The following is a 16,823-nucleotide window of genomic DNA, read 5'->3' on the forward strand; positions in this document are numbered from 1 at the left end:
GGTATAAAGAAATGTACTTGTGGGGCCATGGGTCAAATTGATAGGCTGTAACTTGTGAGATAACGTGACAGCTGCCACTTTTCCCACATTAACTTCAAAAGCAGCAAGGGTAGAAGAAGATGAGACAACAGTTAATGATTTAAAAACTGGGTGAAAAATGCTGCATTTAGTTGGCACCATATGGTTAATTTACCTAACAGACGTAATTCCCACATCATGCTAGGTAGAATAAAAGCAAAAAAAGTACAACAAGTAATTTATACCATGTCTGGATGTCAACACTTTTTCCCTCTGTGACAATAAATGGTGTTGTGTGCATTCCTTCAATAGCTCAGCTTGTAATTTCCAGGCCACCTGTTGTTTTACTCTATTATCTTTTTGAGAGGAGAGAGGAAACCTTTTTTTCTGTGATCCTGGGCAGAGCCGGTTTTCTGTGAGTCCACATTAGAACAGACTTTTTAAAATTACTAAGGGAAGGGTCTATAAATTTGGATAAAGAACATAACTTGCCACAGATGTTTAGAGTAACATACAGATCAGTTTTTTGTTGTTGTTGGACAGACTTCCAGTGTCTTGTGATGGTTAACAAAAAAATGTGGCCTCAGCTCAGTACAGGAGACTCTCTGTAGTCAGCACACTCCCATCCCAGCAGGGACTGCTACTCTCATCAGCTCAGTTCTCCTGACATGTGAACAGATGACCGTCCATATGGCCACCGTAAGGACTCAAACAGCTTCTGTCTGGCCTTGGCTTTGAGAGGACACGGGACTATTCATATGGCTCCATGCGGTCTAAATTAAGTCATTACAGACTACTTCAGCTGATTTTAGTCCCAAAGTGATCGTTCGGCTCTTTTGAAGTGGGATTCTATGGAAATGTTATGAACAATTAATATCTCAACTGTTTCAAATATAAAAAACAGAGTTTAATTCYGACAGGACTGGTGGGCTAATGGGTAGTCTGAGTTTATTGTTGTCATTTTAAAACAACGACAGGTCTCAAAAATTTCACAGTGATTTATGCAAATGCTATTTTATTAATCCATACAATGTCAGATTTGCATCAAATGGTTGGTGTCACTTCCAGTGCAGTCTGAGGCACTTCCAGGACAAATAATATTGTATTTCTCCCAAATAAAAAGTTGACTATGGTATCAAAGTTAAAAAAATAGCAGTTGCATGAACTTGGAAGAAATTTATGAAAATGGAGTTTCAAAATGGCAGCATGTCCTTTGGTTTAAACTGTTTAAACTTGCTCAGGATAGCCAAGAGCATGTTGAGTCAGGCACAATTAGTAAATGACTGTACTCCCAGTGTCTGTAGTTGGATAACGGTCTATTGTTTTAAGTCAATTTCTTTGTAAAATGACTGTTGTTAAATGAAACATGCCAACATGTCTTCAGTATGAACACATTTTTCAGAAGAGGTACTTGCAGTGTTCACAATGTGAGTGTTTCTCAAATAGTTGTAATAGAGTTTCATTTGATGCTGAAAATTAAGTGAGACGTTTAAAACCCAAACACTTGTCTGGGTACACTGAGTTCACACAGTTAAGCTTTAAAACTATAAGCAACACACTGAAGAAGAAAATTTAAAGACAGGAGACAGATTTTCACAGGACAGCAATAAGATAAGAAGTATTACAGAACAGGTAGTAGAACCACTGAGGTATACATGGCGACACTCACTTTAATAACTAGTATGGAACCTACAAGTCTGTGCTGTTTAAAAAAACAAACAAACTAATGCAGGAATCACATTGAGACTCTGAATCGGCCAATACAGAACCTTAAATCACTTGAAGTGGGATCAGGGACAAAAACCTTGATCAGAACATTAATTTAACTTTTCTACAAATCTTTACTTCAAAATAAAAACAATTATAAATTATGTCAACAAGTGACAAATTAGTGTGAAAAATAAGTATTGTTATATACATCCAAAATTGTATCATTAATTTTAGTTGAACAAATTTATTTAGCTGCTTCTGTTAGCCAGGTATTTCTCTCAGAAAGATGTGTTTTAGTATTTTAGCTCAGAGCTGCCTCTGGCACACATCACTGCACTTAAATGCAACCACTTCATTGTTTAAGCATGTGTTGATAGCTTAGTGTAAATTCCACTATGCACTGCGCTTGTTTTCCTGAGGTGATGGTGAGTTTTGAAGGCCATGAACACTTTAACCCGCCCACCCCCTCCTTTTTTTTTTTTTATAAATGTGTCACGGCATTCGTTAAGTCTTGTTTATGACTGCAGATGGTGACTGCAGCCGGCACTGAAAGGCCTAACAAATGTGATTCAGATTTTTCCCCCCTTCTTTTTAGCTTAAAGCTGTTATAATAGTCTTCAAGTGACATCAGCCTTGCAGCTGGGTGGAAGACAATTAAATGTGGAATGGAGGGGTGCTTGGCTAAATGGTGGGGTGAAGTTTTTTGGAATTTGCCTGTTGACACCCTCAGTCTGTAACCTCATCATAAACTGTATTAGCCATGGCTTCACACAATAATGTCACAGCAGCGAGTTCCAACGCCCRCCATCAGCCTAGTTTCATAACTTCACATAAAATAGTGGGCTCAGTTAGGCAATTACAGTGTGGTGAAAGTTTTTTTTTTAGAATTTCCTCTGATTACTTGACCCTCCAATGAATGGCGCTCAGTTGCAGTAAAGCTATTTACACATTCTTTTCTTGCCTTTTAAATAAATTACAGTGGCTTAATTAATGCTTGACTGGGTGGTGGAGATCAGTAGTGGCTTCTGTTTGACAGATGATGGAACGGAGTATGTTATTTTCCTCATCTGCTCCCTGTTTCATCACCAGGACATTGCTCAAATATCTGTCCTGTAAAACAAGTTAATTATTTGTCCTTCCCACAATCAAAAACAATCTCCTAAAGTTTCTAGAGTTTGCAGACACTTCAGTCTCAAGCAGTTACATCCAAAATGTTGAAACACAGATGATCTTTTGGACCAAGGATAAGGTTAGTTTGCTGATGCGCATTTGCAACATTTAAAAAGTTTGCCTAAAATGTGCGTTAAAATTGGATGGAAACATGGCGTGTGATTTGAAATAAGTTGCAGTTTTCCTTGAAATTAAGCATCGCTTTGAAAAACTTCCACTCTGACACCCAAGGTTTTTTTCTTATGGAAAACAATTGCTCTTCTCATGTACATAAACAGCTGTAACACAACAGAAATGTTACTGATTCAATGACCATGTTTCCATCAAGGTTTTTTAATGTACATTTTGAAGTATTGCATCAGAAAAGGTGGATGGAAGCTGCACGATTCAAACAAACTCCTCTAATTCGCATAAAAGCTGATTCGCTCAATATTGTTTCATTATACATAAACCTGTTCATTGTCTCACCTGTATGAATACAAGATCGATTTTGGTTGTTTCAGTGGATCCGGTATAGGAGGGGAGGGATGGGAGGGATTTTGTGTGTGTGTGTTTTGTTTCGTGTTTTTGTAAGTCTGTTCTTTTTTGTGGTTTGTTAAAAAAAGATTAATAAAAAGACCTTGATCAAAAAAAAAAAAAAGGCTGATTTGCTCGCTTGAGGTTGTTTTTGGGTTTTTCGAAAAAGAGTTAATACGCAAAATGGAAACACATTTGTCGAATAAGTTCTGATGTAGCGAATATTTACCTCACATGTTTGATCAGCTGTTTCCGCTGTCTGAAAGGTACCGGTACCAGAGCGACTGCAGCTGGACCCTCCTCCCGCTGTCGGCGTATTCTCAGTTATTCCCGTAACGTGAAAAAAATTTGCATTTCTTTCTCTACGTCTCCAGACRGCATGTAACATCGCCAGAACTAGTTGATATGACAGAATAATTACAACTTTCCTGACAGTAGCAACACGTTCCTGATAACTTCTCTCCATTTTCCTGAAATGTGACTTTTACTTCCTGTTTACTACACGCATGCATCTGATGTAACTGATTCACTTCAAGCCAGTTGATGGAAACACGTCTGACTCGCATTTCTTCGTTCTATCCTTTTTGCGAAATTTAAAACATTCGCTCAAAATTTGAATTAGAATTGGATGGAAACACGACTATTTTCACTGTTGTCTAAAGAGCTTAAAAAAATGAAAGGAGTTTCTGGTGTCTGAAGTAGAGTTAACAAATCCTAGATTGTGACTTTTTATTGCTTTTCAGATGCATGTTGCGTTCTACAGCTGTCCCTTGTTGACATATTAAACTTGTGATGATGCCTCTTTCTTTACACTGTAACAAGTCTTTGTTTAGCCACTGGAGAACGTCTGAACAGCTGAGGAGAGCCAAACTACTGCTAATTAAATCATTTTGCATGGAGACCCCTACGTTCACAAAGGAAATGGTAACGCAGCTCTGGGTCAAACTCAAACAAGAGAGTCTTAAAATGTGAACAACACAAAAGCTCATGGCAAACAGAAAAGGTACAGTGGTGGGGAATGTCTGAAAGAGCCAGACCCTTAAATGCTAATTCAGATTTATTTACAAAATGTTCAGATTACTATCAGTCTGTATTATTGTGTGAATGCGTGAGTGTGTGCTAGAAAGGGAATTTGTGTTCGCACATGTGCTTCCATCAGTGCAAGGTAGTAAAAACCAACATCAAATGCCAACTCTCTGATTAAAGCATTAGCTGCTTTTTGGTTGCTTCCTGTACTTTTCTTCTTTGAAAAACTGCCACGGCCAACCGTAGCTGGACTCTATTCAGATCTGATCCAACATGAAACGCTGTGGCTTTTAATTTCCTCAGTCTTGTGTGGATCTTCCTCCAACAGTATTACTGATTGCATACATCTGCTTGAAGATGCATTTTTTTTCTCTCCAGAGGAGTGTCTTTTCCTTTGTGTGCCAAGAAATGTTTGTCTGAAAAGCTTTATTGTAAGTATGCAGTAGGGTTTTGAAATGTGCTCCTCAAATAGATGTGGATAGTTTGTAGATGACAGGTGTGCATATGAACTCCTCCTATATGATAAGGAAATGGTCTAAAGATAGTGGGAACAAGATATTCAGCTGTTTCACTGTGATTACCTAACCAGATAACTTGGCTGTGATTTTGATCATTGCACAGATTGAGCTCTAGCTGTTCAGGGATATTTCTGAGCCTGCAGAAAAATGCTGTTTCTTCCTTTTTAGTGTGAATAGTTTAATTTATTTTCACCTCATCCAACAAAAATGGGATTTACTTCTCTTTTGGGATCTGGCAGTTTTCYGCAACTCTTTTGCTTCCTTTGTTTTACAGTTTCAAAACCATAATAGCTAAATTGAGTATCATTACATTTTCACTAATTTCTGCTAGACTTTGAACACATCTTCTTTCGTAGCATTATTCCTGCCCTCACTCTCACACATACCACTAACCTTGGCCCTTATCTAAAGTAACAAAAAGCAGCACTTACAATGTTCCTTGGCGATACAGCTTCAGAAAGTCAATACATGACATTATTACTGATTCCTTTTATGTAAATACTAATGTACCCATATATAGCACGTAATCCTAACTTTGGCATACAACTTTACTTTTTCCGCTTATTAGGAAAGAATGTTAATGATTCATCATTGCATTCATTTTCTTCTGCTTATCTGTGGTTGGTTTGCAGAGACAACATTTCAAGGAGGGAAACCCAGACATTCTTTTCTCCCGGGGAATCCTAAAGGGTTTTCAGGCCAGAGGGGATAGATAATTCCTCCAGCAAATTCTGAGTCTGCCCCAGAGTCTCCTCCCGATCGGGGCTTACATGTCCAGAAACCCTCCTGAGAAAGATAACCAGTGGCCATCCTAATCAGATGCTATTGTTCATAAAATACTACGACAATAAAACCAAACGTAATAAAAAAAGAATCAAACTACACACTGTTGTGTTTATTCATTGATTCAGTTCACGATAATTACATTTGTGAGATTTATCTTGCTCAGTTTTAAGGTGTGGTTCAGAAAATTTGCATTTACAAAGACTGAAAAGCTCTTTACATCAGAAAAAGGATCAGGACATCCTACCTCATCTGCAACATGTAGGGCTAAATAGTAAGTGATAGGAGTGATATGAGATTCAGCTTTTCTTTGTAAGCTGTCCTGTACTTAGGTGATATTTCTTAAATTATAAATTCATTGGATTACAAGGCATTGGAACATTGCAAAGTAGCACTCATGGTTTTTCTTGTTTCTTCTTGAACCCTCTTGACTTGTTACCCTTAGGGGCAGGATACTAAGTTTAGCCTAAAAGTAAACTCGTGTACTGTTGGAAGATCCGGACCAGGAAAGGGTGTGCTCTTCCTGCTCTCAAACCCCTAAGACATTGTCTGGTCTCAAAGGTCCCTTGCCTCCGATTACCCACGTTAAAATAACTAACTGTCTTTGCTTCTTGTTGGGTCAAATTGTTCCACAATGAGATAGCGGCTAATCCACCCTCTTAAGCCACATTATCTAGTGGAGGTTTTTTTTCTGCACTTATCCCAAATCTTGAATGTCTTCATTATTTTATCATTATTTCTAAATCCCTTCCATCTCAAGTCCATCAGTGTGGTCACCTGTAAACTCAGATTTTATGTGCCTGTTGGCTGCTYCTGCTGTAGCTGTACAGTAGAGCTCCAAGGCCACTGTTTTCAATCATCCAGCTGTAGAAACAAGAGTGTGACTCCACTTAACCTGTCTGCTCTCTTGTTTCCCTGATGAGTTATGCCCCCCAGAAGGACGTGTGACCATGCAAATGTTTCTCCTTGTGTGTTTGACAGCGTACAGGTGCAGAGAATGTGTCTGCGAGGGCAACATGTGCACATGAGATTGCGGCAGCTTCCAGCAAACGGTGTGCAACCTGTTGAAATGTTTTGCATCTGAGACAAGCGTGCAGTTCTCTTAAGTCGTAAAACGAGTGTACTGCATCGTGTTTAAAACAGTCAGCGGAGAAGGCCTGGAAGGCAGTTGGAAACTGGCTTAGAGTCACAAACCTTAGCAACCATTTAAGTGTCGGCTTAAACGCTTTTGTCATCTTTTAACATTTGAACCAAATGAAAGTTTTCACTGTGCCTCTCTCTTTTATAGTGCAAGTGTGGTCGTTGGAGCTCCCAAAGCCAACACGAGGCAGGTCAACGTTACAGAGGGAGGTTCTGTCTTCTACTGTCCGTGGAGCCTCAAACAATCAAACTGTCACGTCATTGAGTTTGATGCAGAAGGTAAGACTGATTGGTAGAGAAACAAACACATTGGTATGGTTTTTGGAAAGTCAGAAGCTTTCTTTATTACAAAATGTCACAAAAATTGTCTCTAGAATGGGGCAACATATCTGTGTACTTCTCCCTTTACCAACATTCATGCCTCTTTTTGTGGGAAAACAATCCTTTTGAGTGGAATGGTGGTAAATGCAAACTTGGCAGTGCTCAGTATAGTAAAACTGTAATAGCTGTGTGAAAGTCACGGCACCCCAGGCAAATATTTATATGATGTGTATTAACAACTTTACTTAAGTTTTTTTCTGCCTCCAATGGATTAACTTGTCTTATGGAAACAGTCTGGTTTAATATTAAATAAGAGAAAAGGAAGCCTCCTGCCCCCACATTCACGATCCGCCCCACCCCCACCTGAAACAGGAGTATTTTTCATTTTAACTGTGTAAAACAAAACAGACACAGAGTTGTCTGGCTTAGATTTTTTTATTTGATTTGAAGTAATTATTCTACAAAAATACTCCAGAATAACAAAGTTAAATAGGGAGTAAATCCTTACATCAAATAACACTAAAAAGCATGAAGCTGACGAAGTGGTTTGTAAATATATATTCAACTCTCTTGCTTTAAAGTTCCTACCATTATGTTGAGAAGCCACATAATTAAGTTCTACCTGTGGGTGATCTAAGTGTCGACATTTCCCATTCGTTTTCTATGTTCATTTCTAGTGTGGTTTATTTGCTCCAAGCTGCTGACTGATAATTTATGTTCTAAATTTAGTCCCACAAATAGATTTTTACACAGAATTTCATTACTGTTGGACTGAGTAGGCTTTGCTGCATTGTATCCAGAGTTAGTAGTGCTCTTAACAATGAGCTAAATCCTACAAAATGTGTTTATGGGACGCAAATATTTTCACCAGAATAAGACCGTATTAGTGCTGCCCGCAGTTCTGATCACTGTTGACATTAAGACTTGATAAATCTACTAAGGACAGCGATGCCTCCAGAAATGTTGGGATGGGATGGCCATGTGGGGTCCACTGAAAACCATGGAGGGCCTCAACAAAACTGCTTAACTTGTTAAAGCTTGTCCTCACATATACTGTATTTATGCAGATAATCTCCTGAGACCTTGCATACTAATGTTGAGGACTTTTTTTGACCAGTTGTCCTTATGCAGGTGGAATAGATTGTACATTTTATTTTTAAATTTTAGGTCAATTTTATATATTTTTACTCCTATGTTTATGAGCTTTCACTAATCATAAATAGCTTGGGGAAATTCAAAATGCACACCAAGTAAAATCCAAGAGGATAAAACTGTCTGGTGGACATACAGTACCAGTTATGCAAAAAACTGAGAATAAATCATCAAAAAACAATTGAAATTCTATATAAAAGTGTTGAAACATTAAAAAATATAATAAAATAAAATACACAGACCAAAACAATAAAGAGCAAATTGAGTAAATAACTTATTTATTTTATTTATTAGGAGGAACTACTTTGTAGGGTGAATGTATTTAGATATTCACATAAACTAAACTGATGACTAATAAAATTGGCTTTAGCTGGTATGAAGTGATTTCCTTGTACCCGATGACTTACGTCATTCTTTCTTCAGATGGCCTGGAGCAACAAATATCTATTTTTACTCTCCTGCTTTCTTTATGGCAATTAACTCAAAATATAAACTGAAATTTGTTCTTTTACAATTTTGGGCAAAATGTGACACAGCAATTTAGTAGGGGTGTAAATCACCAGCTTTATCACAATTCAATACTATATAGATTTGTTTTGATAACAGAACAATATTTCACAATATCACAAAGTCTGTCGATACAATTTTTTCAAAGCCTGTGATGGATATGATGCAACATCATGTGCCCATCTAACACAATCATTGTGTGATAGATCCACATCAGGCATATTATGAGATAACAGATGACAATATGGATTGATGTAGTTTTGCATTGATGTCATTGAATCATTTAACTGATGTATATCAATGTAGTTCGACGTGTTACACCCCAAACTTTAAGGCATATTTACATTTTTTCTTCAGTCAAATGCTTTCTTAGGGTTAGAGTTCCCTCAAAACGAGCAAAGCTGTTTAAAGAAAAGACATGATGTATGTCCACTCTGTAGCAACTTTTTATTTAGCATCTTTACTTGCAATGTGCTAAACGTTCTAGTAAAACTGAACTTTTGAGATTAATGAGGTCAGCTTTGTGGCTTTCCTCTTCACACTTGAGTCAGAGCATTTCCTCTCTGGATCAGGCATCACTGTTCTATTCGACCGAATTGTTGTTGCCTTCATGTGGGATAATTCTTTTCTTCTTCTTCTTCTTGGTGTGAAAAAGATAATGGGGTGTTGAAGAGTTTGAGGTTCCCGGCTTCCTCTGGGTCATGTTTGTGTTGTCTTGCTTGAAGGGGCAAATGGAGATAAGAAACCAGCAAAACAATTAGACCTAACAAAGACATATCCTGTTTGTATGACAGGTGACGTCTTGACAAAAAAAAAAAAAAAGATTTGAGTTGAATCAGAAATGGGTAAAGTTGTTTAGCCTTAGCTTCAGGAAGTTTAATGAATGGATTCATGTTTCACTGTGTTGACAGAATCCCCATAAGCCTGTTTTTCACAACAAAACAGAAAAAAGAAAAGAAAAAGACCAGTCAAATTCACACTAGTCAGACTTATAGAGGAGCAGCTGCTGCATCGCACATGGGTTCCTCCTAAACATTTCAAACCTAACAATAATTCATCATACAGCAGGGAGAAAAAGTCTACAGAGTGTTTCATAAGCCTGGTAAAACAACACTCTTTTATTGAACGTTGCTGCTTCGCTCCAGTGCTTTTGCAGTTTTTCTCGTGAAATGAAAAGTGCTGTTCATCCATGGGTGCTGGCTAGAGACCACAGGGAGTGACGTCATGCTCAAACCGTGGGGCCTTGCTGTCAAGGTTGGTCCCCCCGGGTTGTCAGAAAGTGTCCTTCATATTTTTTTTAAGAAGTCTTTGAAGGAGCAGATTAGACTCCCAGAGCCAGCTCTGACATCTGGATCATAGTAGAACTGTCATACAAACACTCAGTACACGGATAGCTGCAAGAAACTGTAGCTATGACAAACAGCTGTTACCCTGATGATATTACACTGCTGCTGTTCATTTACTGAAGCTTTGCCTGCATTTTCTTTGCCAGCACTGGCCGTAAGTACTGGAGCAATAAGGATAGGTCGGGTGATCTCCTTTATTTTTCCTGCAACCTATTTTATGTTCTTAAAAAAGGGGATTTGTCTTGAGTTCCAGTAAGTTTTTCCTGATTTTTGTTGTGTTTGAGCTCTGACCCACAGGCCAAAGACCCTCTTAATTAGCCTAACTAATTGGGTCAAAGTGGCCTGAATCCCCCACCCTTACACTTCCTCTTCCATTGAGATAAGAGCTTGTCTATGAACTCGAGCGGAGGAGAGGGGTTTCAGAGAGCACTAACGGTTGGAGGAAGTGAGGGAGGGGACTGGAGGAAAGGTGGGGGGAACCAGAGCCCCCATCGCTCCGCTCCGTTCACCTTTCTTCTGCTACTCCCACAGGGCCAGCTGATGTGATGAGTGAATTTGACCGTTTGTCTTCCACCCTGCTGACGCACACAAAAATACACACACTTACCACGAGAGGCTTTAACCCCTCTAATGGATCTTCACCCACACACAGTTAAGAGCTGAGAGTGAGTCTGTAGACACACTCCAGATCCCCTGAGTCCTGCACTGACCCTGGGCGAGACCGGACCTGGCACTGTGTCACGTCAGCTGCACTAAGCACCCGTACAGGCAGAATGGGGGAGTGTTCTTGTCTGATAACTTACTTGGAGATCTGCCTCTTATTAATCTACCCCTGTGGATCTCCCCCATTATCACGCCAAAGCATTTCATGTGATTCCCTCGAGGTGGGCCGGGTTCTTGGTAGACCGGCAAGACCGGAAAAAAGAGGCTGTGAATTTGGATGGTCTAGCCTTCCGTCCTTACCTCGGCGTACGTCATGTCGCCTACTGCGACGACGCTAAACAGAAGCAAAATTAGATCGAAAATAGAAAAATATCAATATATTAACATTATTAATATCACAAAACAAGAAAATTAACATAAAGGTAATAATTCAAGAACTATTGAACCCGCCATAGGGGCGTGTTTATTTCGCATATTTTCTCTGACAAAAATAGTATTTAAAAACACATCTATACAAATGATAAAAGTATTAAAAACACAACTGCTGGAAAATTTAAAACTTTATATCGCCATATTTTTATTTAAAACATATTCTTTTCTCTGGCTTCGTCCACCATTACTAGCATAAAAAATCTCCGGTCGGGACACAGTGCATTATGGGATACGGTGGGTCGGGAAGGATCCATCGGACCAGTCCTTCGATTCGGGCCAAAGGAAGGACGCATTTGTCGGCAGCATCGGAGGAGTTTTCGGTTTTGGGCGGCCTTCGTCGTGGCGCTGTGACGTATGCGGCCGATGAGTTCGGCCTTCAGAGGACCCGGCCCACCGCTTTGGACACAGCCTATGTGTAGCAATGCTATTTTCAGTTCCCAAGTCAAACCAACATTAGCTATATTTCCATCAACAAGTTTTTTTTTTGCTCATTTGGACGTATTGCAATAGAAAAGGTGAATGGAAATGGCACGATTAAAAAAAACATACTCTATTTCACAAAAAAGTTTATACGTTTGCTCGAGGTGGTTTTCTGATTTTTCAAAAAAGAGTTAATGCGCAAAAGGAGAGATGGAAACATTTGCCAAATAAGTTCTGACATAGCAAACATTTACCTCAAATGGTTGATCAGCTGTTCCCGCTGGCTGTTTGGTACTGGTACCGACTGCAGCTGGACCCTCCTCCCGCTGTTGGAGTCTTCTCAGATATTCCCTTAACGTGAAGAGAATAAAAGCATTTCTTTCACTACGTCTCCGGACAGCATAATATCGCCAAAACTAGTTGATTTTCTGATAGTAGCAACACAATCCTGATAACTTATCTCCTTTGCCCTGAGATGTGTGCAAGTTTGTGACCTCACTTCTGGTTTACTACAGCCATGCGTAATGCCAACGTCTGGCGTAATTACTTCATGTAGCCTGGTTGATTCGCTTCAAGCTATTGATGGAAACACATCGGATTTGCATTTCTTCTTTTTTTTCCTTTTTGCAAAATTTTAAATATTTGCTCAAAATTCCAATAAAAATGGGATGAAAACATGGTTAGTGTTTCAGCTTCAGCAAACCTMAGCTGAACTGGCATTTGGCACCATATCGCTCATGCAGAATGTGTAGAATGAAAACATTGATGAACTGTAGATTTTGATCAGAAATTTTGTAGATCTATAAAATCAAGGAAATTTCCAAAAAATATTTTTGAAAGGGTGCTAACAAAACTACAGCTCAAACTTCAACATTCATCATTCTACGTTTTGATACAGTAAAAGTTAATGAGAGTTTGGATTTTGACAGTTTGCACTCTGGAGGGGATTTAGGAAAAAGTCCAAAAGCAGTAAGAAAAACACTGAATTAAAAAAAGGAAAGAAAAAGATGCCTTCATTTTGATATATAAACTGTGGAAGAAGTATAAAGTTGAAATGAGAAGAGTTTGCAAACATTTTAAAAAGTTTGAGTTCACAGAAGCATCATCAACCCAAGCTTAACATTCTGTGGTAAAATTTCCAAAAATGATAATTTTTTAATTATGAACACACACAAACACAAAAAAATGTTAAAGATATCACAAATTCAGTTCAGTCTTTTTTTTTCTTTTTCAAATTTCATCAGCTTCATGTCCTGCTGCCAAAGTTCATAGCAAACTATTCCTGGTCAAGCCCAGTGTTCTAATTATCCTTCTTTCCTAAAGCAACAGAGACAAAACAAAAGCAGCCATACAGTAATAAAAGGTAGACATCTGTCTGTGTCATGGTAAAATCACTGACTAACATGGCAATTTTATAAACGCATTATCAAACAAAAATCTCATTGGAGTAAAACAGCTCAAACAACCAGAGCCTGATGGCAGGAAATATCTGCTGTTTAGACAGTGAGAGCTGATTTTTATTTTATTTTTTTACAGACACATTGGCTGTTACAAAGCAGTCTTTGCAGAGCCAGTATTGGTCGACTATTCTTCATGACAATTCAGTCTCACGTAGATAAGACACATCACCAAATCTTATTTTGCATTTATAATCTGCTTAGCTTGTGAGTGAGAACACATGGGCCATCCTGTGAAGTAATAACAAAATGTGCTGCACAGACGAGGAAATCTGGGTGAGACGGTGTAAAAAAAATGAACAGGAAAATTGAGATAGTGTTGAAAAAAAAAAGAACGGCAATGTAAGGAGTGTGCCTAAACAGACGAATGGGAAGTTGCTGTGAGGAAGCCAGGCCGGAGTGTGTATGTTTTCCTTGGACCCCAGACTCAAGGCTGTTTCCACAAAGAGACGGAGCAAACCTTCCTCCTCAGCGTCAGGCTGCCTATAGTTGGCTGGCAGGAAATGGTAGAGACACACTGGCATGGATAGATCAGTATAATCTATCACTCCTGCCAGAATCTGCTCTTCTTCTACAGATGTTCCATCACACCCTGGTGGGTTGAGCGGMCTTCTTCTCTTATAAATTTATTTGCATTTTGTTCTTTATCGCTGCACAAATGTAACATCTGTTTTCCAATAAAGCTGAGCTCAAACCTGACTCTGAGACCATCTGCCATGTCACCTGCTCATGTCAAAGTGGGAGATCAGGCTCACAAAACCAGGTGGCCAAACAGAGCAGAGGGTCAGAAGGGTCAGCCAAGGCTGGTCCAGTCCAGACCTGGCAAGCTGAAACCACTGTGGTGACATACTTTTCAAACTCTCACCCGGATAATCTTTGCGTGAAAAATTGTGTAGCTGGAGTTCACAATTCCAGCTGTTTAAGAGCTACACAGATGTTTTCAGCAGTCTGAGAGGAAGCTGTAAGCATAATTAAGATATTTGAGGTCCAGCTAAAGGAAACTGGGCTTATTCATCCTGGTATAACTTTGTCTTTTTTTATTTATCACAGGAGATCGCCATGTAGTGATCAACACCACATCGTACCAAATTGACTTCAAGTCTCATCAGTGGTTTGGTGCCACTGTGCGTTCTCATGGTGACACAATTCTGGTAAGATCAGCCTCCTTGGTGAAGTTTTCAGATACTTTTTGTTCCTTTTCACTGTCGCCAATGTGCTACTCAGGATGGAAGACCAATTCAGTGCAATCTGCTGGCTTCCTTAGATGTATTTATTTACTTTCAGTACAGCACCCTGCCCCGAGGCATTTGTTGTGACTTGACACTATATAATAAACTAAACTGAATTGCACATTATTGTAAATAAGGATTAAAATGTCCTAATTGTCTTGTCTATCATGACCAAAGATGCTAGCATATGTAAATCAAAAATTTACTTACAAAGCAGAAGGACTCCTAAACGATTAAACTTAAGATACACAAAACCCAAACACACCAAGCATGTAAATGGGTTACGGCGTTGTACATTATCACTGTTCACTGGTATTACTGGGCTTTAAAAGTTGCTGAGCTAAGCCAGTATTTCCCTGGGCTGCAACGGTTGATGACTAGTTTAAAATGCAACATTTCAAGACATATATCATTGTAAATAATTTTGGTCTTTGAAACAACATTGCTGCAAATGATATATAGATTTGTTTTTGGTTGGAATTTAGTCTCAATGTATGTTAATTATGTCTCAGCTTTAATGCAATTTAGGAAGTTGTTTTTGTTTCCAATCAGTTGTATTCTGGTTTTACATGCGTGTTGCCAAACCTTCCCAATGTTGTCTCACATTTTATGAACACACAGAACTTTAATTGAAAAGGGCCTGAAATTCATTCCAGGTGCCCACAATGATGCTGTAATTATTCTAAGATAAAACGTTTAGTGCAGATTTTACAAACATGTTCCCCATTCCAACCAACACAGACGAGAAGCCCTGCAACACATTCGACACACAAGAACATTTTGGAAAACTCAACTGCAAATATTTGTAATTTGTCAGCAACATTCACAGCCCAGATAGATACAGGGTCTTARCCTTGAGACACTTCATGTGATGTTTGACTTTAATTGCAAGAAGTGAGAGAGTATTGTCTTTTGGATGTTTTGATATTTCCGATTCAGTCTTTTATCCTAAATCTCAAAATATTGAACATGTTTTGTGTCACTGCGACGTCGGAGCTCACTTGGCTGATTGTACTGATCTGGGTTGAGTTACATAAAACTCTAAATACTACTGAACCACTGGCTTCAGTTTCAGATTTCTTCTAAGCGTAGCAAGCATATGTGGAAGTGGGAAAACTTTTTCCATTTAAAAGTTCACTCTTTTTATCAGCACGTCTCCACTGCTCATGTGACCTTCACACTGTGATAYTGTGTACTACAGGCTTGCGCCCCACTGTACTCCTGGAGAACTGAAAAGGATATCCCCCGTTCTGATGCTACAGGAACCTGCTACCTCTCAGTCCAGAATTTTACCAAATTTGTAGAATATGCTCCCTGTCGAACAGGTAATTCACTAACTCACTAACACTATTTAAAACCTGTCATTTGAGGTGAGTTTTCATATTCATGCTTATAAAAGAATGTCTGCAGCTTGATTGCCTACTCCTTTTTTGTGTTTTAGAGATTAGTGATGCAGAAGGACAAGGCTACTGTCAGGGGGGATTCAGTGCTGACTTTACAAGGGTAATAACTATTATTCCATTTTCTTCAGAACAAGAGGCTGTTTCCTTTTTGTTTTACATCCTAACACATGTTATTTTTTAGGATGGCAAAGTGGTGCTGGGTGGGCCTGGCAGCTACTTCTGGCAAGGTATGTTGGAAAAATCATCAATAGTGGTAATATCCTGATGACAGACTACACATACTGTACTGTTGGCTGAACCATTTAATAATGAGTTTTGGCCCTTTGCTGTAGTTCAAAGAGAATTTTTATCAGCTCACTAAATTGTATTCATTACAACTTTTACAACTCCAGTTTTCCCTTCAAATTAAATCAAGACTTTATTTGGATAACAACAACAAAGATGTCAGATTTATATATTACATGATGAAAACTCACTATTGCTTATCTGCAAATAGGTTTAAGGCAAATGTATTTTTATACTTTTGCATACTGTATGTGTCAAATTGTATGGATAGTCCTTACATTATGTTTTCCCCCCATTTTGCTAGTATATGGATGTTTAGAGAAATGTCACAAATATTTTTAAAAACTCGGCTTCAGTTTTATTCCACGTCTCAGAGCCTGTAGGACATAAGAATTAATAAAAAGAAATAACTATCTCCCAACCTGCTCTGCTGCTAGAAATAAGTTCCCCACCTCTCCCCGTCCTCCTTTCCCTGCTTCTCTGTGCTGCATTGTTGTATTGTGTGTGAGCAATACAGATTTTTTGTGAGTATTTCAGATTTTTGAGGCTTAAAGATTAGGGCTGCCATGATTAGTTGACTAGTTGATGACTAATCAACTATTAAAATTGTCGAAAGCTAATCTAATAGTCAATTTTTTTTGTTGTTCTTTACTTTGTTTTTCTCTCCAAACTGCTTTGACACCTTCCACTGCCACATCTGCCTTTCTGTCCTTGACACACATGCACA

At 38.7% G+C, this 16,823-nt stretch overlaps 1 protein-coding gene across 1 annotated transcript in view; it reads left to right on the forward strand.

Moving 5' to 3' along the window:
- itga5 (integrin, alpha 5 (fibronectin receptor, alpha polypeptide)) overlaps positions 1-16,823 on the forward strand; it is a gene marked incomplete in the record, with an annotated part of 53,428 nt that overhangs the window by 5,592 nt on the left and 31,013 nt on the right. The window contains 5 exon segments of the mRNA XM_014016259.1: positions 7,030-7,160; positions 14,230-14,330; positions 15,610-15,733; positions 15,850-15,911; positions 15,993-16,038. Coding sequence (XP_013871713.1) covers positions 7,030-7,160; positions 14,230-14,330; positions 15,610-15,733; positions 15,850-15,911; positions 15,993-16,038 — 464 coding nt within the window.

Source organism: Austrofundulus limnaeus, unplaced genomic scaffold, assembly GCF_001266775.1.
Source record: "Austrofundulus limnaeus strain Quisiro unplaced genomic scaffold, Austrofundulus_limnaeus-1.0 Scaffold141, whole genome shotgun sequence".
Lineage (NCBI taxonomy): Eukaryota > Metazoa > Chordata > Actinopteri > Cyprinodontiformes > Rivulidae > Austrofundulus > Austrofundulus limnaeus.